Source organism: Anolis sagrei, chromosome Y, assembly GCF_037176765.1.
Source record: "Anolis sagrei isolate rAnoSag1 chromosome Y, rAnoSag1.mat, whole genome shotgun sequence".
Classification (NCBI taxonomy): domain Eukaryota; kingdom Metazoa; phylum Chordata; class Lepidosauria; order Squamata; family Dactyloidae; genus Anolis; species Anolis sagrei.
The window spans coordinates 15,461,383-15,489,166 of NC_090035.1; the positions used below are offsets into that span (position 1 = coordinate 15,461,383).

Below are 27,784 nucleotides of genomic sequence, written 5' to 3' on the forward strand. Positions count from 1 at the left end.
TTTGAGGAACACGTATTTAATAAAAAATGAGAATGGTTACATTAAAATAAACTCTACAGAATTTTCATTAGTAAAGCAGATCAGGCAAACAGTTTATTTTCAAGCTTAAATTTCCTCACATGCATTTTTATAAGGCCCGTTATAGTTTCATTGCCAAACATTTCTGCAAGTTGCAATGGTGTTAATCCTCCCATTGGACTTTGTACATCAGCGGTGGCATTCAGCAATAAATAGCAAATTCCCAGGTGCCCTGAAACAAAGAAAGTGAGAGAGGGACAGATTTATTAACTTTTCAAATATTTTATGAAATAATAGGGTTTCCAAACGCCTTTTGATCCATCTAACATAGAGGTGGGCAATGTACAGTTCTAGGGCCTAGGGATTCTAGAGACGTCAAGGAACACAAAGACATCCTTCAGGGGTAAGAGCAAACCACATCTGAGTATTTCTTGGCCAAGAAAACTCTATGAAGTTCACAGGGTCACCATAAGTCGACAGGTGATTTGAAGGTACTTACATTACATAAAATAGCCAGCCTATTTGCAATGCAGCCTTCTTTATCTATAAAGTCAACTTTTCTAGTTTTCTGAAAAGTAAAATCCAGAAAAAATGGCTACATCTTCATCCAACATAATTCGCTGCACAGCTCAGATCCCCAACCCTTTATTCAACTCTTCTCTAACGGTAGATTTTATCTATTTGGCTAGCAAACTTTGAAGGAGCTGGGGGTGGTGACGGCCGACAGGGAGCTCTGGCGTGGGCTGGTCCATGAGGTCACGAAGAGTCGGAGACAACTGAACGAATGAACAACAACAGCAAACTTTCTTAATAACTTCCTAATTAGTTAGACAACAGATGCACAGATTGGAAGTTACTAAGTACCATAATTCAAGTATACCATTGAGACTTAAAACACAACAACAGAACGCACCTTAATTATTATAGGTTTTTCTTTTAACACCCTTTGAGGGATATCAGTACAAAGGCGAAAAGATCTCTTCTGGCTTTATTATCATTACAGGCCATTATGAGGTCTAAGGCAGGACTGCAAGAACAGGGTATTGAAGGTACCGCTCCAACAGGAAGGTAACGGCGCTCCATGCAGTCATGCCAGTGGCCACGTGACCTTGGAGGTGTCTACGGCTTAGAAATGGAGATGAGCACCATACCCCAGATTCGGACGCAACTGGACTTAATGTCAGGGGAAAACCTTTACCTTTACTAGTCTAACTGATATTGCTTGAAATGGGGGTTTGACTTTCGCTACCAAGATTAATCGCTGACATCATATTTCAATCACTGGACATTCCTCTTCTTCCCTTTTACAATTACAGTGTATAGATAGCACAAAAGTGGTACAGCTTCAAATCACTAAAGCATTACAACTATACAAAAAAACTATTTCAAAATTAGAAACTGAATATAGAAATGCTGTGCAAGATTGTGAATGTAGATATTAGGGAGGAGCAAATGCCAGGAGGTGTTGAGTTTAATCCCGCATCAAGTGGGAGAAAAAAGTAACATGCTGATCAGGGATAATGGTAAAATCCAGTATAATCAACAACAAACAAGAGCAAAAAATTGGTATATTTGGGGCAAGAGTGAATGTGGGAATAGAACCAACCATCACAAAGCATTCCATTCCGAAATGGAATAGCCAGATATTTACCAGAACTGTTGGGGAGTCCAGAAGAGCCCCAAATGCCTCAAGCTACTTCATCACACTAGAGAAAAAATCCACTTAAAATCCGGTTTCTGCCTCCTGCAGAATTCTGGGGTTTGTAGTTTAGGGAGGAGGTTTTAACAGCCCCAATAAACTACAAACCCCAGAATTCTGCAGGAGTCAGAAACCGGATTTTAAGTGGATTTTTTCTCTCTAGTGTGATGAATTGTTACACTACATCCGTGGCTGTATGCTATTGAATATTCTGCAAAATGGTTAATTATCCTTGCCCAATAATAATAATAATAATAATAATAATAATAATAATAATCTTTATTTATACCCCGCCACCACTGGGGCAGCTAACATGAGGCTGAGCCCAAAAATAATGCAAAAAAATAATATACAAAACAATAGAAAATTGAATATAACAAAATACATAATGCAACAAAATAAAATAGACAATGCAAAATAACATAATAAAATCAATCACAAAGGGCATTGGTCTTATCAGATAAAATACCTTGATACTGATATGCATAGGCCCCCCATCAGGAAAAAGCCAGAATATACATTGAATAAATAAATAAATTTTCCGTGAAGTGACAAAGATCCAGCATAATAAAAAATACTTGATTTCCCAAAGTATTGCCCCTGCAGTCAGAATTGTGCCCCCTCAAAAACACATTGATTGTATCCCATTGAAGAGCTCTATCAACTTGTCTAATCTGGCTTTTAAAAAAAGGTGATGGTGCAATTTATACACTCTTTTGTTACTGTAAACCTAAAGTGTTGGCCTAATATGTAATCTGTTAAAATATTTATATTCCAGCATTCTGCCTAACAACCAACCTCCAATAAAGGAGACTAAATGCACAATAACACAGGAAGATCTTTTTGCAAGCAAGGGGTGATTTTAAAAGCTCTGGAGAAGTAAGGATGAAACATGTCCATGACCCAGGGCCTGGGGTTAAATAACCTATTGGCAAGTAAAATCAGTGAAACAAAATGGTCCAAAATATTACCATAAACAATAGCAAAATGTAGAGGCGTCGCTCCATCACACTGTGGATTTTGGACATTCACATTAATGCCAGGATAATGCAAAAGCAAAGAGACGAGGTGCATTTTCCCAGTGTTTACAGCAGCATGAAGAGGTGTGTTTCCATTTTCTGCTGCTTGGTTTACATCAGGTATGGGAAATGCCTAGAGGAAGAGAAGGAAGAGAAAGGAACAAAGCAAAAAATACATACAACATTGTTCCTTTACTTGCTACTAAACCCCCTCCATGGGTTTCTACATAATTCCACTCCCATTATTCTGTTTTTTTAAAAAAAATCATGTCAGAAGTGGCTTGAGAAACTGCAAGTTGCTTCTGGTGTGAGAGAATTGGCTGTCTGCAAGGATGTTGTCCAGGGGACGCCCGGATGTGTTACCATCCTGTGGGAGGCTTCTCTCATGTCCCCGCATGGGAAGCTGGAACTGACAGACGGGAGCTCACCCCATCTTGCAGATTCGAACCACCAACCTTAAGGTCAGCAGTTCAGCGGGCACAAGGGTTCAACCCTTTCGCCACCGTGGCTCCAGCAAGAACAGAGGTTAGACAACAGGAAGTGAGAGAAATCTATCCCTCGGAAGGAAAATTCACTTCTGGAAGTTATTATCATGGGGAAAAGGTGTCTCCACTGAAGCTGTACCACCAATCTGTGATTCCACAATAAGACATTTTTACAAAATACAATGATTACAGAGGCAGAAAGTGCAGCGAAATCTTCCAAATCATCCTGTGTTACCATCCTGTGAGAGGCTTCTCTCATGTCCCTCCATGGGAAGCTGGAGCTAACAGATGGGAGCTCACCCTGTCTCGCAGATACGAACCACTGACCTTCAGGTTGGCTGTTCAGCTGGCACAAGGGTTTAACCCATTGCATCACAGCAGCTCCTATTATTCTTTGGTGATTATATAATACAATATACGTACCCTAAAGTCTCACAAGTCAGTGCCACTGTGTCCTATGGGGTTTACATGCAGGTAAATGTGTTCAAGGTTGCAGCACTAACACGTTTAATTCCTTCTAACTTAGTAACATTAGCAGAGATCGAAAAGAGGAAATAGAACAAAATCTACACTACTGACCATTTCCAGGAAATAATCCAAAATCTTAGATTGATCATATATAGTGGCTAAAAATAAAAGGTTTCTGTTTTTCCCATCCACAACACCAGGGTCCAGCTTCTGGCTTCTAACAAGGTAATCCAAGACATCCGGGTATCCCAGCTGAACTGCCTGCAGAGCTCTGAGGAGGAAAAAAAAAAGCCAATATGCCAACAGTTACCCCTGAATGGAACAGAATGACTAAAACCAAAAAACTTTGCATAATTGACTTTTGTAAACAGACTCATTGGCAATGGCCATATACATTTCAGTAAAAGAAGTGCACTCTATTTTTTAGAATATTTGTGGAGTATCTTTTATCAAACCAATGACTATGTGGTCAAATTATACCTATCAAAGAATGGCATGAATCAACAGCAGCCTGTGAAAAATATATTGGACCAATGCTGCCACACAGATCTGCAGAGATAAAACTGGATGATATAGAATAATAAAATTCGAAGAGACCATATGGGCCATCTAATCCAATTCTCTGCCATGCAGGAAAAGCACAAAGCACCCCCGACAGATGGCCACCCAGCCTCTGTTTAAAAGCCTCTAGAGAAGGAGCTTCCATCACACGCTGAGGCAGAGAGTTCCACAGTTGAACAGCTCTGCAAGCTGTTTACCTCTCCTGTCAAGGAGAGTTTGGCTCCATCTGGAACAGGTTGTTGTTATGTAATTTCAAATAATAATCATCTTCTTGCAACCTCAAGCAATCATTTTTGTTGTCAAGGTTTATTCAGAGGTGGTTTGCGGTTGCCTTCCTCAGGGGCTGCAAGAATGCGGCTTACCCAAGACCATTCATTGTCTGGGCTTCCAGAGTCATCTCAAATCTCCATGCCAGCTTTCTCATCTAGAATAAGCTTCATCTAGAACAGACTCCACACCCAGTTCACCAGGATAACCACATATCAGCAGGATATCACTCTTGTTGCGTTTCAGCTTCAGTTCAATGGCCCTTACCATTATCATCTCCTTCATTCAATGCAGATTTCAGAGGGTCCTCAAGAACACATCAATATGGAATAAGCACTATTTCCCAGCAAAGCAGGCTCCACTTGTCCTTTGCTTACTAGTCTGGTGTTCTAGCTGTGATTGCATCAGCCAAATGTGTCAAAAAGCTTTGGACGTGGCTCAAAAACATGCTCAACATCCTCATTTGGAATAAGAAGCTCTTAGAACAGGTTCTATCTTGAAGCAAACTGTTTCGTTCAACATGGCTCTATCATATTTAGCTTTCCTCTGAATCCCTCTTTGAGAGTCAAGCTGTGCAAGAACTTTACCATTATCTTTAATGGTCTCACTGTAGATGAAATGATCAGGAAAGCTCCCAGGTGCCTCTGAGGATTGCTGAAGCCTTAGTGCCCGACCACCGTTTCCCAAAGCAGTTGCTCTACTCCGAACTCAAGAACAGAAAACAGAATGTTGGTGGGAAGGAAAAGAGATTTAAAGATGGGCTCAAAGCCAACCTTAAAAACTCTGGCATAGTCACTGAGAACTGGGAAGCCCTGGCCGTTGAGCGTTCTAACTGGAGGTCAGCTGTGACCAGCAGTGCTGCAGAATTTGAAGAGGCACGAATGGAGGGCTAAAGAAAGAAACGTGCCAAGAGGAAGGTTCGTCAAGCCAACCCTGACCAGGACCACCTTCCACCTGGAAACCAATGCCCTCACTGCAGAAGAAGATGCAGGGCTCCACGGTCACCTACGGACCCATGGCCAGTACACTGATCTTGGATGACAATCCTACTCAGACTATGAGGGATCACCTAAGTAAGTAAGTACCACAGCCATTTTTAAGACCCTTTCTCCATACTCAAACAAATTCAACAAAAAAAAACACCATTATTCTGAAGGAGAGACATACACATTTAGAAGCTTCTCAGCAGCATAATTTTCTGTTTGCACAAGGTGTGCATGCCTTGTTTAAACCTGGACATCCAGCTTCTACTACCCAGACTGGGCAGTATGTGGCATCCACAGAGCAGGCAAGGCCAAGTAAGGTTTGGGCGGAACTGACACAATCTTGCCCATTGGCATCTGACTACAATTCCAAGATCTTTACTCAGAAGCTAAGAATACCAAGGACAGTGAGACCAAAACTCTTGGTCAGAAGAAGCCCTAATCTAACTAGAATTGGACTGAGATAACCTGCTGTGACTGGTCACAGTCACAATTATCAAGTCTTTCTAAGGCTTAAAGGTACCAAGTATCAGTTTAGAAGAGGCATTTTTTCCTCCCACATAATGGACAAGAGACCTCTCGAGAAAGGACACTCATCTTAAAGGCACCACATCATGTCTGATCTTAGACACACACACACAAAACATGTGTGTGCATCTTCTAAAAAGAAAATCAGTATCCAAATAATCATTTTTACTCACACGCAAATCAATCCATTCTTAAACTGATCAAGTCAGATTTCTTGGTGCTGGCAACAGAGTTCCTCCCATTTTGCACCTGAGAATCAGACAAAGTAACCTTGGCTGCAATGCAGCAACTCGGATGCAGTTCCCTAATAGAGTTCACCACGAACAGAGGAAATCTTTCTGAACATGCAGGGTATTTTTGGTCACAATAAACAGCAAGAAGCCTCCATCCGCAGTCAGCTCTGGTGTGTTCCCCAGACACCTAGCTCAGCCTTTCTTTAACAGCACATCATCTTTTCTCTGGTGGGATATTATGCAAGCTTATGAGAAGACCGAGCAACATCTGGGGGTGGTAAATAGGCTTGTGCCAGTTGCAGAATGCAAAGGAAGCTCTGTTTTCTATCTTTTGTGACTCTCCAAAGAATAAAAAATTAGAAAGTGTCCTGGGAGGGCACACACTGGTCAAACCGTTAAGAGAATGCCCGTTGCTAAAATATGCTAAAATTTAATGAGCTCTGTAGGCGGACTCAAATACTAAAACACTGGCATTTGGGTGAACTACATCAGACTAACTCCAGCAAAGGATCACCGCCTTGTCGGGGCGCTGGAGCTTGAGCACCTCAATGATGTCATGAGCGAAACCGTGAAGGGCCACCCAAGACGGGACGGTCGTGGCAGAGAGGTCAGACCAAGCGTGATCCCTGGGGAAGGCAACGGCAAACCACCCCAGTATCCTTGCCAAGAAAACTAAATGGACCAGTACAACCAGAGATATGTCGGTATGCCATTGGAAGATGGGACTCCCAGGTCGGAAGATGGCCAAAATGCTACTGGGGAGGAGCAGAGGATAAGTTCAACTAGCCCCAGATGTGATGACGCAGCTAGCTCAAAGCCGAAAGGAAGGCTAGCGGCCGACGGTACTGGAGGTGAACGACGAATCCGATGCTCTAAAGATCAACACACCATAGGAACCTGGAATGTAAGATCTATGAGCCAGGGCAAATTGGATGTTGTTATTGGTGAGATGTCAAGACTAAAGATAGACATTCTGGGGATCAGCGAACTGAAATGGACTGGAATGGGCCACTTCACATCAGATGACCACCAGATCTACTACTGCGGACAAGAGGAACATCGAAGAAATGGAGTAGCCTTCATAATTAATAAGAAATTCGCTAAAGCGGTGCTTGGATACAACCCAAAAAATGACAGAATGATCTCAATTCGAGTGCAAGGAAAGCCTTTCAACATCACAGTGATCCAAATATACGCCCCAACCACAGCTGCTGAAGAAGCAGAAGTAGATCAGTTCTATGAGGATCTGCAGGAACTACTGGATAATACACCAAAAAGAGACATTATTTTCATTACAGGAGACTGGAATGCCAAGGTGGGAAGTCAAATGACAACAGGGATCACAGGCAAGCATGGTCTGGGAGAACAAAATGAAGCGGGACGCAGGTTGATAGAATTTTGCCAGGAAAACTCGCTGTGTATAACGAATACTCTCTTCCAACAACCTAAAAGACGGCTTTATACATGGACCTCACCAGATGGTCAACACCGAAATCAGATTGACTACATTCTTTGCAGTCAAAGGTGGCGGACATCCATCCAGTCGGTGAAAACAAGACCTGGGGCTGACTGTAGCTCAGATCACGAACTTCTTATTGCCCAATTTAGAATAAAACTAAAGAGTTCAGGGAAAATACACAGACCAGTTAGATATGATCTCACTAACATTCCTAGCGAATATACAGTGGAAGTGAAGAACAGATTTGAAGGACTAGATTTAGCAAACAGAGTCCCAGAAGAACTATGGACAGAAGTCCGCAACATTGTTCAGGAGGCGGCAACAAAGTACGTTCCAAAGAAAAAGAAAACCAAGAAGGCAAAATGGTTGTCTGCTGAGACACTGGAAGTAGCCCAAGAAAGGAGGAAAGCAAAAGGAAACAGGGATAAGGGGAGATATGCCCAGTTAAATGCGCAATTCCAGAGGTTAGCCAGAAGAGATAAGGAACTATTTTTAAATAAGCAATGCATGGAAGTGGAAGAAGACAACAGAATAGGAAGGACAAGAGACCTCTTCCAGAAAATTAGAAACATTGGAGGTAAATTTCAGGCAAAAATTGGTATGATAAGAAACAAAGATGGCAGGGACCTAACAGAAGCTGAAGAGATCAAGAGAAGGTGGCGAGACTATACAGAAGATCTGTATAGGAAGGATAACAATATCGAGGATAGCTTTGACGGTATGGTGAATGAATTAGAACCAGACATCCTGAGGAGTGAGGTTGAATGGGCCTTAAGAAGCATTGCTAACAACAAGGCAGCAGGAGATGATGGGATCCCAGCTGAACTGTTTAAAATCTTAAAAGATGATGGTGTCAAGGTGATGCATGCCATTTGCCAGCAAATATGGAAAACACAAGAATGGCCATCAGACTGGAAAAAATCAACTTATATCCCCATACCAAAAAAGGGAAATGCGAAAGACTGCTCAAACTTCCGTACAGTGGCCCTTATTTCTCATGCCAGTAAGGTAATGCTCAAGATCCTGCAAGGAAGACTCCAGCAATACATGGAGCGAGAGTTGCCAGATGTTCAAGCTGGGTTTAGAAAAGGCAGAGGAACCAGAGACCAGATTGCCAATATCCGCTGGATAATGGAGAAAGGCAGGGAGTTTCAGAAAAACATCTGCTTCTGCTTCATTGACTATTCTAAAGCCTTTGACTGTGTGGATCATAATAAATTGTGGCAAGTTCTTAGTGGGATGGGCATACCAAGCCACCTTGTCTCTCTCCTGAGGAATCTGTACAAGGACCAAGTAGCAACAGTCAGAACTGACCACGGAACAACAGACTGGTTCAAGATTGGGAAAGGCGTACGGCAAGGCTGCATACTCTCACCCAACCTTTTTAACTTGTATGCAGAACACATCATGCGATGTGCGGGGCTGGATGTATGCAAAGCTGGGGTGAAAATTGCTGGAAGAAACATTAACAACCTCAGATATGCAGATGACACCACTCTGATGGCCGAAAGCGAGGAGGAGCTGAGGAGCCTTCTAATCAAGGTGAAAGAAGAAAGCGCAAAAGCTGGGTTGCAGCTAAACGTCAAAAAAACCAAGATTATGGCAACAAGAATGATTGACAACTGGAAAATAGAGGGAGAAACCGTGGAGGCCGTGACAGACTTTGTATTTCTAGGTGCAAAGATTACTGCAGACGCAGACTGTGGCCAGGAAATCAGAAGACGCTTACTTCTTGGGAGGAGAGCAATGTTCAGTCTCAATAAAATAGTGAAGAGTAGAGACATCAGACTGGCAACAAAGATCCGCCTAGTCAAAGCCATGGTATTCCCTGTAGTAACCTACGGATGTGAGAGCTGGACCTTAGGGAAGGCTGAGCGAAGGAAGATCGATGCTTTTGAGCTGTGGTGTTGGAGGAAAGTGCTGAGAGTCCCTTGGACTGCGAGAAGATCCAACCAGTCCATCCTCCAGGAAATAAAGCCCGACTGCTCACTGGAGGGAAAGATACTAGAGACAAAGTTGAAGTACTTTGGCCACATCATGAGGAGACAGGAAAGCCTAGAGAAGACAATGATGCTGGGGAAAGTGGAAGGCAAAAGGAAGAGGGGCCGACCAAGGGCAAGATGGATGGATGGCATCCTTGAAGTGACTGGACTGACCTTGAGGGAGCTGGGGGTGGTAACGGCCGACAGGGAGCTCTGGCGTAGGCTGGTCCATGAGGTCACGAAGAGTCGGAGACGACTGAACGAATGAACAACAACATCAGACTAAATAGCCTCTTTGTCAGATTAATGGAATATTCAAACAAATACTAATTTGGTCTTTCAGATGTTCAACTCTCAGAGATTCAAGTGAGCATGGCAAATGAATAGCGATACAGAAGTCCCAAACATTGAGAATCTGTGATATCCGCTATAAATCGGCAGCTTGGCAGAAGAAGAACCAGAATAATTTGTTAATCTGTTTATTCAGGAAATCGTTGTGTAGCTTTCTGTTGGTCCTGATAATCTCTAATCTGTCAAGCATAAACTGAGAATGGGGGTGATTTTGAAATCTAATTCCTATAATCCATTGTTATTGGCCTCAGTAACCAGAGTTGATGTGAGCTGGAGTCCAACAAATTTTGGAGTGCCACAATTTTATCACTTCAGTTGATGAATTTTATGTGCTATGAAGCCCAGATAAAAGGTACAGAGCCCCCTTATCTGTTGCTACGTAGTCTTTTGTTATAATTTTCTAGAAGAACAAGTGGCCATAACATAGCTAAAATTAAGATGCAAGGAAGCTGATGGCAAAGTTTGTGCATTTCATTAATATCCTCATGAGTTGCTCATATAATTTTATTTATTAACTAGCCATCCCCTGCCATGCGTTGCTGTGGCCCAGTCTGTCTTTTGTATGTGTGCATTTGTGTACATGTGTATATATGTGTGTTTGTGCATGCGATGTAATGTTTTTTTTTGGATTTTTAAGTCTCTTCTGCTGTGTTTTTATGAGTGATGGTCACTTGTTGACCTGATAGGTGTGTTGTGTCCAAATTTGGTGTCAATTTGTCCAGAGGTTTTTGAGTTATGTTAATCCCACAAACAAACATTACATTTTTATTTATATAGATTACATATACATTCCTCCTTTCTTTCCTGAAGGTGGCAAATCTGACTCCCTGCCCCTCAATTGACAATAATCCTATGAGGCAAGTCAAACTGAAGAAGTGTGACTACTCCAGGATCACCAAGCAAGTTTTATGGTTTACTGGGGACTTGAAACTTGATTTTCCAGCTTAATACCTCTAGCCACAAGATCATATTGGATGTATGACCACATTGGGAGATCATAGCATGCTTGAGATCTTTTGTTGTTTATTAGTTCAGTTACTTCTGACTCTTTGTGACCTCATGGACCAGCCCACAGCAGAGATCCCTGTCGACCATAGCCACCCCCAGCTCCTTCAAGGCCAAGCCAGTTACTTCCAGGATACCATCCATCTTGCCCTTGGTCGGCCCCTCTTCCTTTTTCCTTCCATTTTCTCCAGCAACATTATCTTCTCCAAGCTTTCCTGTCTTCTCATTATGTGGCCAAAGTACTTCATCTTCGCCTCTAATATCCTTCCCTCCAGTGAGCAGCTGGGCATTATTTCCTGGAGTATGGACTGGTTTGATCTTCTTGCGGTCCAAGGCACTCACAGAATTTTCCCGTTTGAGATCTTACATTATCAAGTATTGTGTAAGACATCTTCAAGAGATCTCAGCAAACAATGTCATTGGCGAGTCTCTGGCTATGAAGCAGAAAGTGTCGCTTCTCTGATCCTCTCTACTTTCCATCAGGAATGAGGTGGCCAAAGGAAGGGATTATTGCAGTGCAAGAGTGAGTTGGAGGACATTATGAGTATTGTGGAGGGAGGAGGACAACAATTTAAGCATTAAGGTAGACTTCTAGTTCTGTATTTCCCTAATAGGAGGCTAGCCTATTCATAGTAAACTGAAATAGTAATTCCTGTTTGGCGGTTTTTTTTCCAGATACAAAGGAAAAAGGAAGCAGATTTGGGACAAATGAGAGTGACAACTGCAAGATAGCATCACCTGGAATGCCACAAAATCATGTAAGGGATCGCCTAAGTAAGTGTTTCAAGAAGACAATTGCACAAAGCTTTATTTGGAAGCACCCGAATCAGTAGTTCCCCTCCCGATAGTATTGGACTGTAAAACTCATCAGCCTTAGTACTATCAATGTTGAGCCAGCATTTAACTACTACTGGAAATCTACATGTTTTCTACCCTCATGCAGCTCTCACATGGCCATGCCTCTTTGACATCATTGACCTTGCGCCATAGATTTTGCAAGCCCTGGTCACACTCACTATCTGAATGTCCCATGTTACATGAAAGCAGAAGGGAAAATCAGAAGGAAAGAGATTATTGTGTCTAGTTATTATGACAGAGAAGTTTGAAGAATGACAAAGGTGGGAAACAAGATAGAAAAAGGCAAGCTTGTTTAGGGTTCACCAAGATTTTATTTCTTTCTTCTTTTCAATGCAGTTTATCTTTAAAAAATAACACCCAGTGGCACAAATATGTGGTTTCCACTTCTCATACATCGTGCTAATCATTCTAATAGTGAGAGAAAGGTTTTGGATTGAGATATATTTTCAGGTGACATTGGGATGTTGGGAAACTGAAAGACATTTTTTTAAAGAACCAAATACTGAAACAGACTTCAAACTTTTGACCTCTATCTCCCTCCTGTGGTGCAAGTAGGCAATTTCCAGACCAGTTTCAAATAACTGTACATTCCTATTTGCTATTGCTTGACTGAACTGAAAAATGCAACTGTTAATATAGTTTCCCATGACATATAAATGTTGACCACATTTGCACAGCAAAACAAACCATGGTGTGGTTTGCTAAGATTTGACATGTTATGAAATACAAATCTTTATCTGCTAACAAAACATTTTTTTCCAGCACTCACAAAACACAATCTGAATCCATAGTTAATGGTGGGCGTACAAAGTACAGCTTGTGAACAAACCCACAACTATGGCTTGTTTCTTATTCTACTCAGTCAGAAACATAGGCTGGCAAGAGAGACAGGAGCAGAACAAATCAAAAGACAAGCCACAGGCAAACATACAGTATGTTTAATATATTGTGGAAGGCTTTTATGGTCGGAATCGCAGGGTTGTTGTGAGTTTTCCGGGCTGTATGGAACATGGCCATACATAGCTTCTGCAACATGGCCATACAGCTCAGAAAACTCACAACAATACAGTATGTTTGTCAGTCTGTCATGCAATTTGTGATATAAGCAAATAACACAAACCATGGATTATCAAGACGTGCAAATGTTGCCACTGAAATGGAAGAGCAGAGTTCACCCAGAGCTAGAATAAACAAGGTTCTTTCACAGATTTAATTGACATGAATTAAGGAAGTTGCTGGCTCTTGGCTCTGCATCCTTCAGGAGGTGTCGAGGGAGGGGAAGACATACATAGTTTTGTAGCACATAATAGACAATGTTATGTTAGTAACTTCTGTAGTACATTTAAGAAGTAAGCAGAGCTAGTGAATGTTTTTGAGAGGTTGTCTACACCACCGAAATAATCCGCTGTAATTCAAATCAAATCAAAACATTTATTTCGGTCATTGACCAGCACAGGAAATAGTGTCACATTTCCTTACAAACCTGGCATGTTTGGTACATTAAAAATATAAATACAAATATATAAATATAAATAATTCAAATCATTTTGTCCTGGCTTTACCTCATTAGAGCCATGCCTATCCATAATATACCACACTAAAGTTATATTGATGTCCTTGCTCCGAATTTGAATGAGCACCACTTTATTTTCCCCTTCTCCTCCAAAGTGATTTTCCATTGCTTGCCTTTCTGATCAGATCCACTTGTGATGCTACCTTCCAAAGCAAACAGCTTCCTGACAGAGTCCTACTGGTGATGCACCTGCTTTGACATCAGAATGAGGTGTTCAGCCATGCAATCCTTGGCGAGGAGGCAGCCCAATCGATGCCTCTTTCTTGATCTCATGGCTGGGCACCTTGTTTTTAAGAAAGTGACTTCCTTAGCACGGCTCTGTTGCTCAGTTGTTTGGCCAGGAAGGCAGCGGGCATGTAAAATAATAACAGCAAAAAGGGTAAGGATTCCCCTTGACATTAAGTCCAGTCGAGTCAGACTCTGGGGGGGTGATGCTCATCTCCATTTCTAAGCCGAAGAGAGTCAGTGTTGTCTGCAGACGCCTCCAAGGTCATGTGACTGGCGTGACTGCACGGAGCCGTACCTATTGATCTATTCACATTTGCATGTTTTCGAACTGCTAGGTTGGCAGAAGCTGGGGCTAACAGTGGGAGCTCACCCCACTTCCCAGATTCGAACCGCTGACCTTTCAATCAGCAAGTTCAGCAGCTCAGAGGTTCAACCTGCTGTGCCACCAGGGACTCCTAATAATGACAACAACAACATTTTTATTTATATCCCACCCCCTCTCAGGGACTCAGGGCGGCTTACAGCAAGTAATTTACAACAATGCAAAAAAAAAAATACAAAAAATGGCAATGTTTGTTATCCAGCAATGTGTCCTGCCCTGATCTAGATGGAAACAATTAGCAAAACATAGCAAATGACCAGATTTATGGAGCAAGAACTGAATTGTGGATTACTGTATTAAAGACTAAAAGAAATGCTTTCACTGTTGAAGGGGTTGCCTGTCATGTGTCAGGATCAAGGCAAGTATGATTTTTTTTAAAAAAAAAAATCAGTGTAGACAAGCTCTCAGTTACATATGGCAAAGTAGCTTCAGTCTCATGCACCTTATAGTGATTAAGATATGCTGACTTCAGAAGCATCAACTATCAATGAAATGTAAAAAATCTCAGTTTTTCTACTTCCTGGAGTATATAATTTTTTATAGAAAAGAAAAAAACCTTACAAGTGAAATTAGTGATGAAAATTAAAACATTGATAGTGTATTTTGACTTTTAGTGTTACACACAAAATTGAGTACAGGCACATAATTACTTCAAGGTTATATGAAAGTATTAATTTGCAGATAATGTCCACAATACAACAAAAGTCACACCTTGTGCAGGATCTGTAGAAAAGAATGGATCCTAATGAATGTGCCTAGTGGTTTCATAAAGCAATGCAATATTTGCATCAGTTCTAGTCTTTCACACAAACACCTAAGTAAGGAAAACATAATACTTATCAGTTTCCTTTTCTAATCTAAAGTATGCTTACCTTTCTTTAACCACTTCATTGGATTGCTTTTTATTGGCAGAAACAGAACTCTTGTCAGGTTGTTCAGAAGACTGCTGGGTATGGACCAATGTCTTATAGAACTGAATTTTAAAAAGCATGACATTTAGTGAGCAATCTTATATCTTAATTCCAATTTTGTCAATACTTTGGAAATATACGCTTTTTAAGAAAATAGAACCATTTAATGCTTTTGTATCATTTTATATAATGCAAGCCTCTTCGTCTTAAATTATATGCAGGCCTGCTAAGGAAGCATTTTGGTTTATTTTCATATAATCTTCACTTGACAGTTCAAGACATTTTATTTTAAAAAATACATACACAAACGTTCCAAAAGGATAAGGTGCTGACTCTGCAAGTACAATGCTATAATCTAATCCATAACTTAATTAAAGTGAAACATCTGAAATTTTGTTGCTGAGTTTCTTCACATATTCTTGGGGGGGGGGGGGTGAGCAAAGGCAGTCGGACTTCTGAATAATGTTTGCTTGTTTATTTCTCGTATGAAGATGCCTTTCCTGCTGAGATGAAATTAAGGCGAGAATCCTATGTATGCACAAAATGGAAGCAAACCTAGCTGAATACTTCATCTCATGTAATGGTAAGCCAGAATGTCACGTAATCCTAGGGCATATTTAAATTGCCCACTTAAATATGAAAGGACCCCAGATAAGTTCCAGGACACTCAAACGAGCTCTTCCAGGGTAAGGTGGGACAAAGCCACCTAAACACAGTCTTGACTTGTTAGCCAAAGTTGGGGGTACTTCCAATTCTGGCCCAAAATTTGGAGTATCCTCGGACTTAGGGTCCACTGCTGTCCCGTGATTCCTGGGCTGTCCTGGCCCAGGGACACAGAAATACATTTACTGTCCCTTCCCATTCTCCATGTTGTCAGCAGTAACATTGGCCAGAGAGATGGGGCAATCAGGGAAGGGAAGGACAGAGCAGGGAGCAATGCCACCTTTCCCTTTGTTGACCCAGCCAAGGTCACAGCAGGCATCAGCCAACTCAGTTTGGTGCCATTGGGCAATCAGGACTCCTCTCTCCCACTTCCGCAGTGGTTGGGCCTATTGGTAGATCTACTCCAACTTTACAGTTCATAAGAAGTCTATCAATGCATGCTAATGCACAGCTACAATTTGACTCCAGCTTCTAGTGGGAGAGCCAGTATGGTGTTTGGACCATGACTCTGGAGATGTGGTTCAAATCCTTGCTCAGCCATGAATACTTGCTTGGTGACTTTGGGCAAGTCACATTCTCTCAGCCTCAGAAGATGAAGGCAAACATACTTTGAATGCCTTCAAATCATTTCCAACTTACAGCGACACTATCATTCTGAATAAATCTCTCCAAGGTGACAGGGTCACCATAAGTTAGAAATGATGAAGGCATTCAACAACTAGAGAGATGACTACATATTATTTATTAATTGCACATTCCATCTTCAAGGTAACAATTAACTGATCATGAAGCAAAGGGTTGGTGTTAAGTCTAAAACAGGATTCTGGATATGTCACTCTTCTAATATGACAGGATTTGAAGGTGAACACCCAAAGAACCTGGAGACCTGGTTGAGATCAACCATAAACTTTTGTCTCCCAACTGGTTTCTATTTATTTCAGCATCAGCCATTGGTGTGAAAAGGCTGTGGGAAAAGTGAATAAGACAGTGTTTATGAACCGTAAACCAGGATGCTGGCTTACTATCATATCCAAACAAACTGCTAAAGCAGGCATCCTCAACTGTGGCCCTCCAGTTGTTTTGGCCTTCAACTCCCAGAATTCCTGACAATTGAACAAGTTCGTTAGGGCTTCTGGCAGTAGGAGGCCCAAACAGCTGGAGGGCCGCAGTTTGAGGATGCCTGTGTTGAAGCAGCTTGCACAAGATCAGGTTAAATATAGCACTTCCCTTAAATTCTTCAGCTTAAAAGTGATGTTAAGTGATACTGTCACTAATTTCAACAAATTCATTTCCATTCAGCTCTACTGGAATATTTCAATTACCTTTCAAGTGTTTAATCATCAAATTCAAGTCAAGGGTACAGTTTGCATTAAAATACATCAAATCCATTCATCAAGACACTTTTCAAAGAAATGCTATAAAGTTACATATGTAAATACACACAAATTTTAAGCAAGACCAAGTGAGTCACTGCAAGCATACCCAACAGTGTTCAAATCCATTTCAATATGAAGACAGGTGTGCTGTGTAGCACTGTTTTTCAAGAAAAAGAAACTCAAGTCCCTTGTCTTGCAGAACAAATTGTGTCATTCACTGGATTCCAGTCCTAATAATTCATTGCACGGATCTTTAAAAGCTGATGCAGCTCAAATTATATTTTTCACAGCAAAACACAAAAGACAAAGAGCCACCTCATTTTCCCCAAATGCTTGAAGACAGAACTTTGGAATACATGATTCCTCGATGTTGTAGTTTCTAATTTCCAAACATTCTGCTGTTCCCATAATTCCTCCCACTTCCGAGAAATCATGGGAACAGTAGATGACCAACATCTGCAGGTCCACAGGTCCCCCAGTTCTGATTTGAGAGGTAAATATTCCCATTGACTCCTGCAGTTTAGGTCTCAGTCTTCAGAGGTTTTGTCAAATACATATGTATAATTTAACACAACAAGCACACAGGTTCTTTCAAGCAGAGATGCCATTCAGGGAGAGAAGAGGTGCTTCAACTGACATCCAATACTGTAAACTACATGTGATTATTCTTTAGAAGCACTTATGCCACACTTATGAAGAGGCACGCAAGAACAGCAGACACTGAAAGCTGATATTTTCTGCTTTTACTCTAGAATATAAAATAAACAGGCCCATCTCTGGAATCTTAACCCCAGACCTCTACTGAAACTGACAAAGGTGTGTCTTCTTAAGCAATACCTAATGCATCATGATGATGTATCTGTTTGTGAATATTAAATGATTTAACATCAAGTTATAAAGTGTTACGTTTTACAGAAAACAGGATTATGTGATCACGCCTCCAGCATGTTACGAGATGTTTCTTGAATATTCTTCAGAAAGAAATTATTTAGTGAAGACAGTTAATAAAATTGTTAGCATCTACACAGTAAGCAGAAATGAGATTTCCAGTTAATTTTACGATCTCAGCTCTATTAAGGAATAGTGCTTGGAAGGGTTATTTTTAGGAACCACCATTCCCAGAATTTCCAAATCATCATGGCCAATAGTCGTAGTGGCTGGAGAATTCTGGAATTTGTGATTCAAACAAGTGACTTCTTCCAAGTAAGTTTTGTTAATCTTCCTTTGCCTTGTTCTTATTTATATACGTAACGCATAGAAAATTGCTATATTGACCTTCTGGACGTATGTTCATCTGGGAATGGGCTTTCCTGATTGCAATAGATTTTCAAGCATGCATACTGGGACTGTAGAATTATAAATATCTGCAACTGAACAAACACAGGAGAGCAGTGGTTCTCAACCTGTGGGTCCCCAGGTGTTTTGGCCTACAACTCCAAGAAATCCCAGCCAGGTAACCAGCTGCTATGATTTCTGGGAGTTGAAGGCCAAAACATCTGGGATCCACGGGTTGAGAACCACTGCAGTAGAGGAACAAATTGCAAATATAAAATTTATAACTGTGATCTATAAAGACACATGCCTTGACCTCTAGATAGCCCCCTATGCAAAAGTACATGATACAAGTATAGAAACCTTTCATAGTTCTTAAATACCAAGCTCCTTTTAAAATCATCACTTTGTGAGTGCATTCAGGGTCAAATATATGTTCATGCTAAAAATACTGTTGCTGTTATAGACAGCTTTCTTATACAGCTAATTCAGTTGTCACTACAACCATGATCTGTAATGCAGAGTACAGGAAAACAACAGGTGTACAGGTTTCTTTCTTTTACTTTTTCTCTAGAAGAGCTACTGGAGATTCTCAAACATTGATCTCTCAGAGCCTAGATAACAGACCAAACCATGTTTTTGAGGTGATGGAAGAACAAATAATTTCATTTTCTCCGTTTGAAACCAGGTTCAAACTATGGCTTCAGAATTTGGGTTTGGCAAACCATGGTCTGTCAGAATGTGAAGTTGTTACCACTAAACAATCTCACAGTGTAAACAAAGAGAACTACATTTAGAAAGGTATTCTAATGGCCCTTCAACAACAGCCAAAATCAGAGATACATGTCATGTTTATAAGTTCCTGAATTACTTCAGGAATTGTAATGTATACTCACAGTAACATGCACAACAGGGTTGCACAGAACAAAAAGCAGGAATTTGGTGGTTTTCTTATCATGTGTACATATGGTGGAAATATGTACTAACATCACATGCATGAAACAGATCACACTACTGCAACACTCAAACACATCCCTGTAATATGACGTATATTCTATGTTCATTCAGAAGTGATTCTACAGAGAGGGGAATCTATGGCCCCACAGATGATTCAGACTTACCCATCCAGTCAAGCCATTGGGAAAAAATATGGTGGCTACTGGTGAAACCGCCTCAAGGGCCATAAGCTCCCACCTAATGATAGCAGGATGGGGCCCTGAAGACTGTTTTCCACCAGTTCTGTAGCCCCCTTTTTATCCAAAAGGCTTGAAAATAAACCAAAATAATTTCCATAATATTCTACAGCTAAAAAAGTACTCTGACATTTCACTGTAATGTTAACTTGGTAATGCTATTCAATCTCAATTGTCAAGGTTCTTAATAAAAACACACTACCAAATTAAAATTATTGAAGCACTTCATCTTGGCACCAGATCGATTTTAAAACAACCTTGCAGGGAATACAGAAAACAATCATCATTAGCATTTCTGAACTAGTGTGCTTTTACCTTCACTATTGCGTGCCAAAGACTGGCGAGTGCAAATGCTCGTATAGCTAGCAACCACTGAGTAATCTGAGGGTTCTTGATTGTGTACTGTATGTTTGAAAGCATTTCCTTATATCCAGATGCATCTACTGAAGACATGAGGTTTAAGTAGTCAAGAAAAATGAATGCATTCTGGTTGTTCACAAGTCCCATGGGATATTCACTGAGCGAAGCAGCAAGAATAGAGTTCAACTCGGAAGGCTGGATTTCCTTAGAGTCTGGTCCCTCAAGAAATGAAAGGCGAACTTCATCCTCGATAACTCCCATTTCCAGCTCCAACAGTTGTTGTTTTTGATTGAACTGGAGCTCAGACAGCCAGAAATGTGCAAAGTGAACAAAGTTGTCTCCAGAGCAACTCCATTCCCCCATTTCACTAATGAGGTTGTGGGCTGTCTCCAGCCAGCCCGCCACTGCAGTACTATCAAAACTATTGAAGAGCTTCTCAAATATATCTTTTTCTGGGGGGAAAAGAACACCAAGTGATTCCTTGGATGAAGCAGCTCCGTTTGTCCCTCCAATCTGATGGGGTGATAGTTTTTTGCCAATATGGGGCAGCGGGGCAGCTTTAAAAAGAGAACAGTTCCTGATCTTGAGAGAGAAGAACTCCTTTTGCAAATGATTATTATCCACTTGAGAGCTTTTCACTAATGAACAGATATCTGGAAGACGAATGATCTCATTCTGTTGACTCAGGGCATTTTGATGCAGCTGCTGATGTCCTAAATCATCTTCCTGTTCCATATTAAAAGAGATATGCATCATTCGCCTGTCCTCCAAGTTCTGCATTGTATTGAACCACAGTATATGGTAGAAAGCCTTTTAGTTGCAGCATGAATTATGAGTTAATGAATCTCAATATGAACCTGAAAAAGAGCATAAACATACAATAATATATTAATATAAACATTATTACTAGGTCCATAAAATGGGAGTCCATAATTGTAATCCATGTATTTTCATATGCAAGCAAGAATATGATGCAAACCTACAAGACGTTGGATATTGCTTATGGTATTTTCTTATTTGGAAGGAATTGTGTATGCTATGTTACTTATCAGCTGATGGTTATGTTTCTCAATATGGCGCCCCCAGTGGTGCACTGGGTTAAACTCTTGTGCCGGCAGGACAGAAGGCCGACAGGTCAGAGGTTCGAATCTGGCGACAGCACAGATGAGCTCCCTCTGTCAGCTCCAGCACCCCATGCAGAGACATGAGAGAAGTGTCCCCTAGACAAATGTCCTTGCAGATGGCCAATTCTCTCACACTAAAAGCGACTTGCAGTTTCTGACACACACACAAAAATTGAATACAGTATACATTTAGTCCTAAAAAAATATGGATCGCATACTGATCTAAAAATTGGAAATTACTAGGAAAAAGAATTTTAAATTGACCAATCTGCCTTTGAACACACTATGATGATCTTACTAGTTGATCATTTGCAGTAAATTTTCACTTTACCTAAATTGCTCATGATGTTTTTCTGAGAACTGAAAAAAATGGTCTGTTTCTAAAGTAATGCTGAAGTAGTTTACTTTTAATGTGGTAAGCAGAAGTCATCAATAGCAGCAAACATTGCCTTCTCCATCATTGCTTTGACAAGATTGCATTCTCATTTTAACTTTTGTAAAATAAGATTTTAGCTTAATTTAATTTAAATGGGACAGAAGGAGAACACATTTTTTCTTCCAGATGCTGATTAATTACTACTTATATCACACTTCACAGCTGAACAGCTTTGGCTGGGTCTCATAATAATTTCAGAGTTACCAGCTACCTATTTTGAACAATAGTTTGCTGAAATAAGACAGGTTTGTTAATTAAGTCAGCCACTAGGAGCATCTCTGTTTTAGATAGGAAAGTGGTGTATCCTTTTTATTATAAATCGGGTTGTTGAGCTAATATCTATAGCCACAGTAGCCACCATTTCACATACAAAGACCCACCCTTAAGAAAGAATATCTATATAAAACTTTCAATCTTCACAACTAAATAAATATGAGATACTCATTTTGAAGCTGCGGGTGTTGAATTCATGTTGTTACTATCTGCTACAATAACCCTATTGAGTAATCCATTACCACCATCTAAGTAGAAAGATTTAAGACTATTCTTCTGTTCTAGCATACCTTACTTTCTTTTTAGAAGTGGAGCTCTGCAACTTACTTTTGTCCTTTACTTAAGTGAAGGATGTTTCCCCAACAAACCTGACACCAGAATTTTTGTTACGTAACAATAGCTTACTTTAACCAATAAGATCCTGGTAGGTGATCTGTGATGTCACAATCTTAACTCAAATAGAATATAGGAGTACTCTCATTTTTAAAAGGGGCTTGCTGCTGGAGATAATGATATTTATTTCTATAGTGTTTTTTCCAATTCGAGGTTGATTTATAAATGAATATATATGGTACTTGTCTGCAAGAAGAAAACAGGGAGGGCACCAGTCTAACTTCCCAGAAAATATAGGATAAACAGAAAATCTGGGATCAGATCCTGGGATATAGGGCCTGTCTGGAAGGGTCCTAAGTAGGCCCTCTCCCATGTTCATGTTAGATGTACTTGTGAAGGTGATAGAACATAAAAAGGGCTTCCCAAGCAGATTTCAAAGCATGGGCTAGTTCATAAATAATATTTCCATCCTTCAAATAACCTAGGCTTGAGCATATAGGAATTTATAGGTGAAAACCAGCGCTTTAAATTGCTCAGAATCGAACTGGCAGGCAATGGAGCTGTTGCAACAATGGAGTTTTGTGTTCCCTGTAGTTAAGTCCAGGATAGCAATACGGTTGCAACTCTTTGGGCAATTGAGGTTTTTGAACCTTCTTCAAAGGCATGTCCACAAACAGTTTGCTACATTGTATTGTCGAATTGTATTGAAAATGAACAAAATCTGGCTACTAGTATTTTAAAAACTCCAAAATTAGAACAGCTCAACAACAGAGAGGAAACAAACAAGGACATCTAATCACCACTCAACAAAGGATTGCTCCAGGCACTGCAAGGCAATCAAATGCTAATCAAGGCGATCAGTTGAAACATTTACACCTGGCTCCAGCAGACAAGAGTCCTTTTTCCCACCCTGGTCATTCCACAGATATATAAACCCTTTTTCCTAGTTCCAATAGACCTCACTACCTCTGAGGATGCTTGCCATAGATGCAGGTGAAACGTCAGGAGAAAATGCCTTTAGAACATGGCCATGTAGCCCAAAAAAACCTACAACAACCCAGTTTGTTACATTAATTCAATTGGGATGAAACAGAGTCATATATCAATGTGATCAGATCTGATGTCTCAGGGAACAGATGCAGTTGGAGGACAATATTTAACTGTGCAAACGCACTCCTAGCCACTGCTGGAACCTGAGCTTAGGTGCACACTGAAGTATTATCCCATCCAGGACAGGCTGAATACCTATTCCCTGATCTCTTTCAAGGTAACCTGGGGCACCTCTAGTCTTGTTTGGATTAAGTTTCAGTTGTTCACTCTCATCCAGTGCATTGCCAGTTCGCTACTGAGCACAATTCAAAGTGCTGGCTTTGGCCTATAAAGCCCTAAACAGCTTCGGCCCAGTTTACCTGTCCGAACGCATCTCCCTCTATGAACCACCGCGGGATTCAGATCTCCTCCTGGGGAGGCCCTGCTCTTGGTCCCGTCACAGGCGCGATTGGCAGGGACGAGAGAGTGGACTTCTCAGTGATTTCCTCTCAGCTTTGGAACTCCCTCCCTGGCAAGATTAGATCAGCCCCCTCCCTCCTCCAGAAAGATGATAAAAACTTGACTGTGGGGCTAAGCCTTTGGGACAGTGCAATAAGGCAATAATAGGAAACTCTATCCTGCTCATAGCCCAAAAACCAGGTTGAAATGGATCCAGAACTCATCTCATCCAAAAAAGAATGCTAATTAGGGTAACCCAAATTGTGAGAGTCTGTTAACAAAATGGAAGCCTCCTCATTGATGCAGAAGTTGCCTGTAGCCAGATGTTTCCGTTCTCCCTCACAGGCCCTCTTTATAAATTATTTATAAATTATTTATAGAGGACATGCCTCCCCAAAGACAGAAGTCACCTGCAGCCTGATCTTTCTTCACAGATCAGAAGACAAAGTGTTAACTTTTTTTAAAAATGTAAAAGATAGTAGTCACTGTAGCCCAGACCTAGGCAAACTTGGGCCCTCCGGGTGTTTTGGACTTCAACTCCCACAATCCCTAATAGCTAGTGGGCTAGGTTGCTGTGAGTTTTCCAGGCTGTATGGCCATGTACCAGAAGTATTCTCTCCTGACTCTTCACCTTCATCTATGGCAGGCATCCTCAGAAGTTGTGAGGTATGTTGGAAACTAGGCAAGTGAGGTTTATATATCCTTGGAATGTCCAGAGTGGGGGAAAGAACTCTTGTCTGCTTGAGGCAAGTGTGAATGTTGCAATTGGACATCTTGATAAGCACTGAATGGTCTTGCAGCTTCAAAGCCTGGTTGCTTCCTGCATGGGGGAATCCTTTGTTGGGAGGTATTAGCTGGCCCTGATAAATTCTTGTCTAGAATTCCTCTGGTTTTTTTTAGTGTTGCTCTTTATTTACTGTTTTGATTCTAGAGTTTTTAAATACTGGTAGCCAGATTTTGTTCATTTTATTCCTCCTTTCTGTTGAAGTTGTCCACACGCTTCTTGTGGATTTCAATGACTCCTCTGTGTAGTCTGACATGGTGGTTGTCAGAGTGGTCCAGCATTTCTGTATTCTCAAATAATGTGTTGTGTCCATGTTGGTTCATCAGGTGCTCTACTATGGCTGACCTCTCTGGTTGAATCTGCAGTGCCTTTCATGTTTTGATTCGTGATTGTGCAATACTACATTTGATGGTCCCTATGTAGACTTGTCCACAGGTGCATGGTATATGGAAGACTCCTGCAGAAGTGAGAGGATCCCTCTTCCTCTTGTCCTTTGCTGAATGTAGCATTTGTTGGATTTTCTTAGTGGATCTGTAAATAGTTTGTAGATTGTGTTTCTTCATCAGCTTCCCTATGCAGTCAGTGCTTCCCTTGATGTATGGTAACAACACTTTTCCTCTGGGTGGATCTTTGTCTTTACTCTCATGGCTTGTTCTTGGTCTTGCAGCTATTCTGATGTCTGTGGAGGAGTGTCCATTGGCCTGTAGAGCCTATTTTAGGCAGTTCAGTTCATTTAGGAGGTGAGGTTTGCAGATTCCTTTTACCCGGTCTGTCAGGGCTTTAATTGTGCTTCTTTTTTTACTTTGGTGATGGTTGGAGTTTTTATGTAGGTATCTATGTGTGTGTGTGTGTATGTTTTCTGTAAACTATGTGACCTAATTGTTGATCTGGTTTGTGGATGACTAGGACATCTAGAAATGGCAGTTTTCCTTCATTTTTCCCCCACGGTGAATTAGATGATTGGGTGGATGCTGTTATTTACAAAGGATTCAGTAATAGTATGATAGCTGGTACCCAGGCCTCATGGCATTATGCTGTTTCCTGAACAGCGGATGTGAATAAGGGAAGGGTCATGTGTCCAACCACGTGGTTGCACAGGGGACAGAGTGAGACACAGAGGCACTGTGGTTTAGAAGGCAGTGCATAATTGGTTTAGAAGAAAAGGATAGAAAGGAGGGGAGAAATTTGAGAAGTGTTTACAAGTGTTGTAAAATGGAAGTAATCCAGTTGTTTGGGAACAACTTGGAAGCTTTTAATAATGTTTTGAGGCAGATTCCTAATTTCTATCCTGTTTAAGGTCTTCCCAAACTGTTTCCGAAACCGTGGTTTATCATTTCTCTATAAAGAACTAACATTCGTTCACTGTTATCCCTCTCCTCCCTTCAGTGTTATGTGTTTCCAAAACCGTTGTTTTATCACTTCTCAATAAAGAACTAAAATTAGTTCACTGTTATTTCTGTGTTAAATTTCTTTACTGGTATAGTTCCACGGATTCTGTGGCGGTTTGCTTGTCCCGCCTCCACTACATTACTTCACTGGTATCCTTCCGTCCCTACATTCCGCAATCAGCGTTCCCGAAGCGGCACTCTGGAGACAGCGTAACGCCATGAGACCTGGGTACCAGCTATCATATTATCACCAAGGCTTCCCCCAGACAGTAAGAAGCCACACTTTGAAAACCGCTAGGCCATTAAATGCTAATCAAGATGGCCAACTGAAACATTCTCACCTACCTCCAACAGACAAGAGTTATTTCTCCCACCCTGGACATTCTTACTTAGGCGATCCCTCGTTGTCTGAGTAGGATTAGTGGATCTGTAGGTGACTGTGGAGCCCAATTCTTAATCTCTATCTTCTCCCGCAGTGAGGGCATTGGTTTCCAGGTGGAAGCCGGTCCCGGTCAGGGTTGGCTTGAAGCGCCTTCCTCTTGGCACGTTTCTCTCTTTCGTCCTCCATTTGTGCCTCTTCAAATTCTACAGCACTGCTGGTCACAGCTGACCTCCAGCCGGAGCGCTCAAGGGCCAGGGCTTCCCAGTTCTCAGTGTCTATGCCAGTTTTTAAGGTTGGCTTTGAGCCCATCTTTAAATCTCTTTTCTTCCCACCAACATCCTGTTTTCCGTTCCTGAGTTCAGAGTAGAGCAACTGCTTTGGGCATCCGTACAACATGGCCAGTCCAGCGGAGTTGATGGCGGAGGACCAATGCTTCAATGCTGGTCGTCTTTGCTTCTTCCAGCACGCTGACGTTTGTCCGCCTGTCTTCCCAAGAGATTTGCAGGATTTTTCGGAGGCAGCACTGATGGAATCGTTCCAGGAGTTGCATGTGACGTCTGTAGACAGTCCACATCTCGCAGGCGTATAGCAGGGTTGGGAGGACAATAGCTTTATAGACAAACACCTTGATCTCCCTATGGATGTCCCGGTCCTCTAACACTCTCTGCTTCATTCGGAAAAATGCTGCACTTGCAGAGCTCAGGAGGTGTTGTATTTCAGTGTCAATGTTGACTTTTGTGGAGAGGTGGCTGCCAAGGTAGCGGAAATGGTCAACATTTTCTAATGTTACACCATTAAGCTGCGTTTCTGGCATTGGAGGGGGATTGGCTGGTGCCACTGGGTTGATACCAGTACAGTTCTAGGGCCGAGGGATTCTAGAAAGGTCGAGGACTACAAAGACGTCCTTCAGGGGTTATTTATTTATTATTTATCGTGTCACACAACCGAACCAGACACTGTGTCTGGTTGTGATCCCCAGGTTGTGCCAGTCAGCTTTCGTACGATATTGTTTCTAGCGCCCAGTTTTTGTTTGATGTTCAGGCAGTGCTTCTTGTAGGTCAGAGCCTGCCTACCTCTGAGGATGCCTGCCATAGATGCAGGCGAAACGTCAGGAGAGAATGCTTCTGGAAGATGGCCATACAGATCAAAAACTTGGCTGTTGGGAATTGTGGGAGTTAAAATCCAAAATACCAAGAGGGCCCAAGTTGGCCCAGGCCTGGTTCATGCCTTTTTTTTTGTTCCTCAGGCGAATCTTGAGTGTCCACTAAAGAAATAAAGACAGGCCTCTTCCCCATCAGAGACCTCAAGGCCGAACTCTAGCGAGGCTCGTCTCCCTCCGGGTAGGCCTCGAAGGCGGCGGCCCCGCCCCTCTCCCCTCTCCGCTCACCTGGAGCCGGACGTTGAGCATCATGGAGGCCACGACGTAGAGGTAAGGGAAGTTGATGCGGAGCTTCCAGGCCAAGTCGAAGAAGATGAGCAGCGTCCGCGTGAGGCCCTTGCAGAAGACCCCGTAGGAGCGCGCGGCCACGGACTGGGAGAGCCGGGCGGACAGCGCGGAGAAGAGCGCCGCCGCCGCCACCGCAGCCATCGACGCGCCGCCCAAGCCCCGCCCCCCGCAGGAGCCCGGATGTCAACGCAAGGAGCAGCAGCAGCAGCAGCACCAGGAGGAGGGAGAGAAGGAAAACAACAAGGGAGGAAGGAA

General features: G+C 41.8%; 1 protein-coding gene across 4 annotated transcripts; it reads right to left on the bottom strand.

The window, feature by feature from the left end:
* Nucleotides 1–27,697, bottom strand: LOC132782024 (small integral membrane protein 10-like protein 3). Of its 4 annotated transcripts, XM_067461680.1 has the most exons (6): nt 27,470–27,557; nt 19,830–20,731; nt 14,972–15,072; nt 3,801–3,960; nt 2,689–2,869; nt 1–250 (listed from the first exon to the last, which is right to left on the bottom strand). In XM_067461680.1, the coding sequence occupies exons 2-6, from the start codon at nt 20,652–20,654 to the stop codon at nt 81–83; spliced, it is 1,437 nt and encodes a 478-aa protein (XP_067317781.1). In that variant the 5' UTR covers nt 20,655–20,731; nt 27,470–27,557; the 3' UTR covers nt 1–80. The 4 variants fall into 4 exon arrangements, with proteins under 4 accessions (XP_067317781.1, XP_067317782.1, XP_067317783.1 ...); XM_067461681.1 differs by lacking the exons at nt 1–250; nt 3,801–3,960 and having other exon boundaries at nt 2,761–2,869; XM_067461682.1 differs by lacking the exons at nt 1–250; nt 2,689–2,869; nt 3,801–3,960 and adding an exon at nt 4,775–5,224.
* Between the last annotated feature and the right edge of the window lie 87 nt (nt 27,698–27,784).

Coding starts and splice junctions, on each gene's coding strand:
- LOC132782024 (XM_067461680.1), bottom strand. CDS start 20,654: ATGCAGAACTTGGAGGACAGGCGAATGATGCATATCTCTTTTAATATG. Junction 2,870..3,800: donor TGGATTATTTCCTGGAAATG/GTCAGTAGTGTA, acceptor CTCTTCCTCTAG/GCATTTCCCATACCTGATGT. Junction 251..2,688: donor ACATTTTGCTATTGTTTATG/GTAATATTTTGG, acceptor TCTTTGTTTCAG/GGCACCTGGGAATTTGCTAT.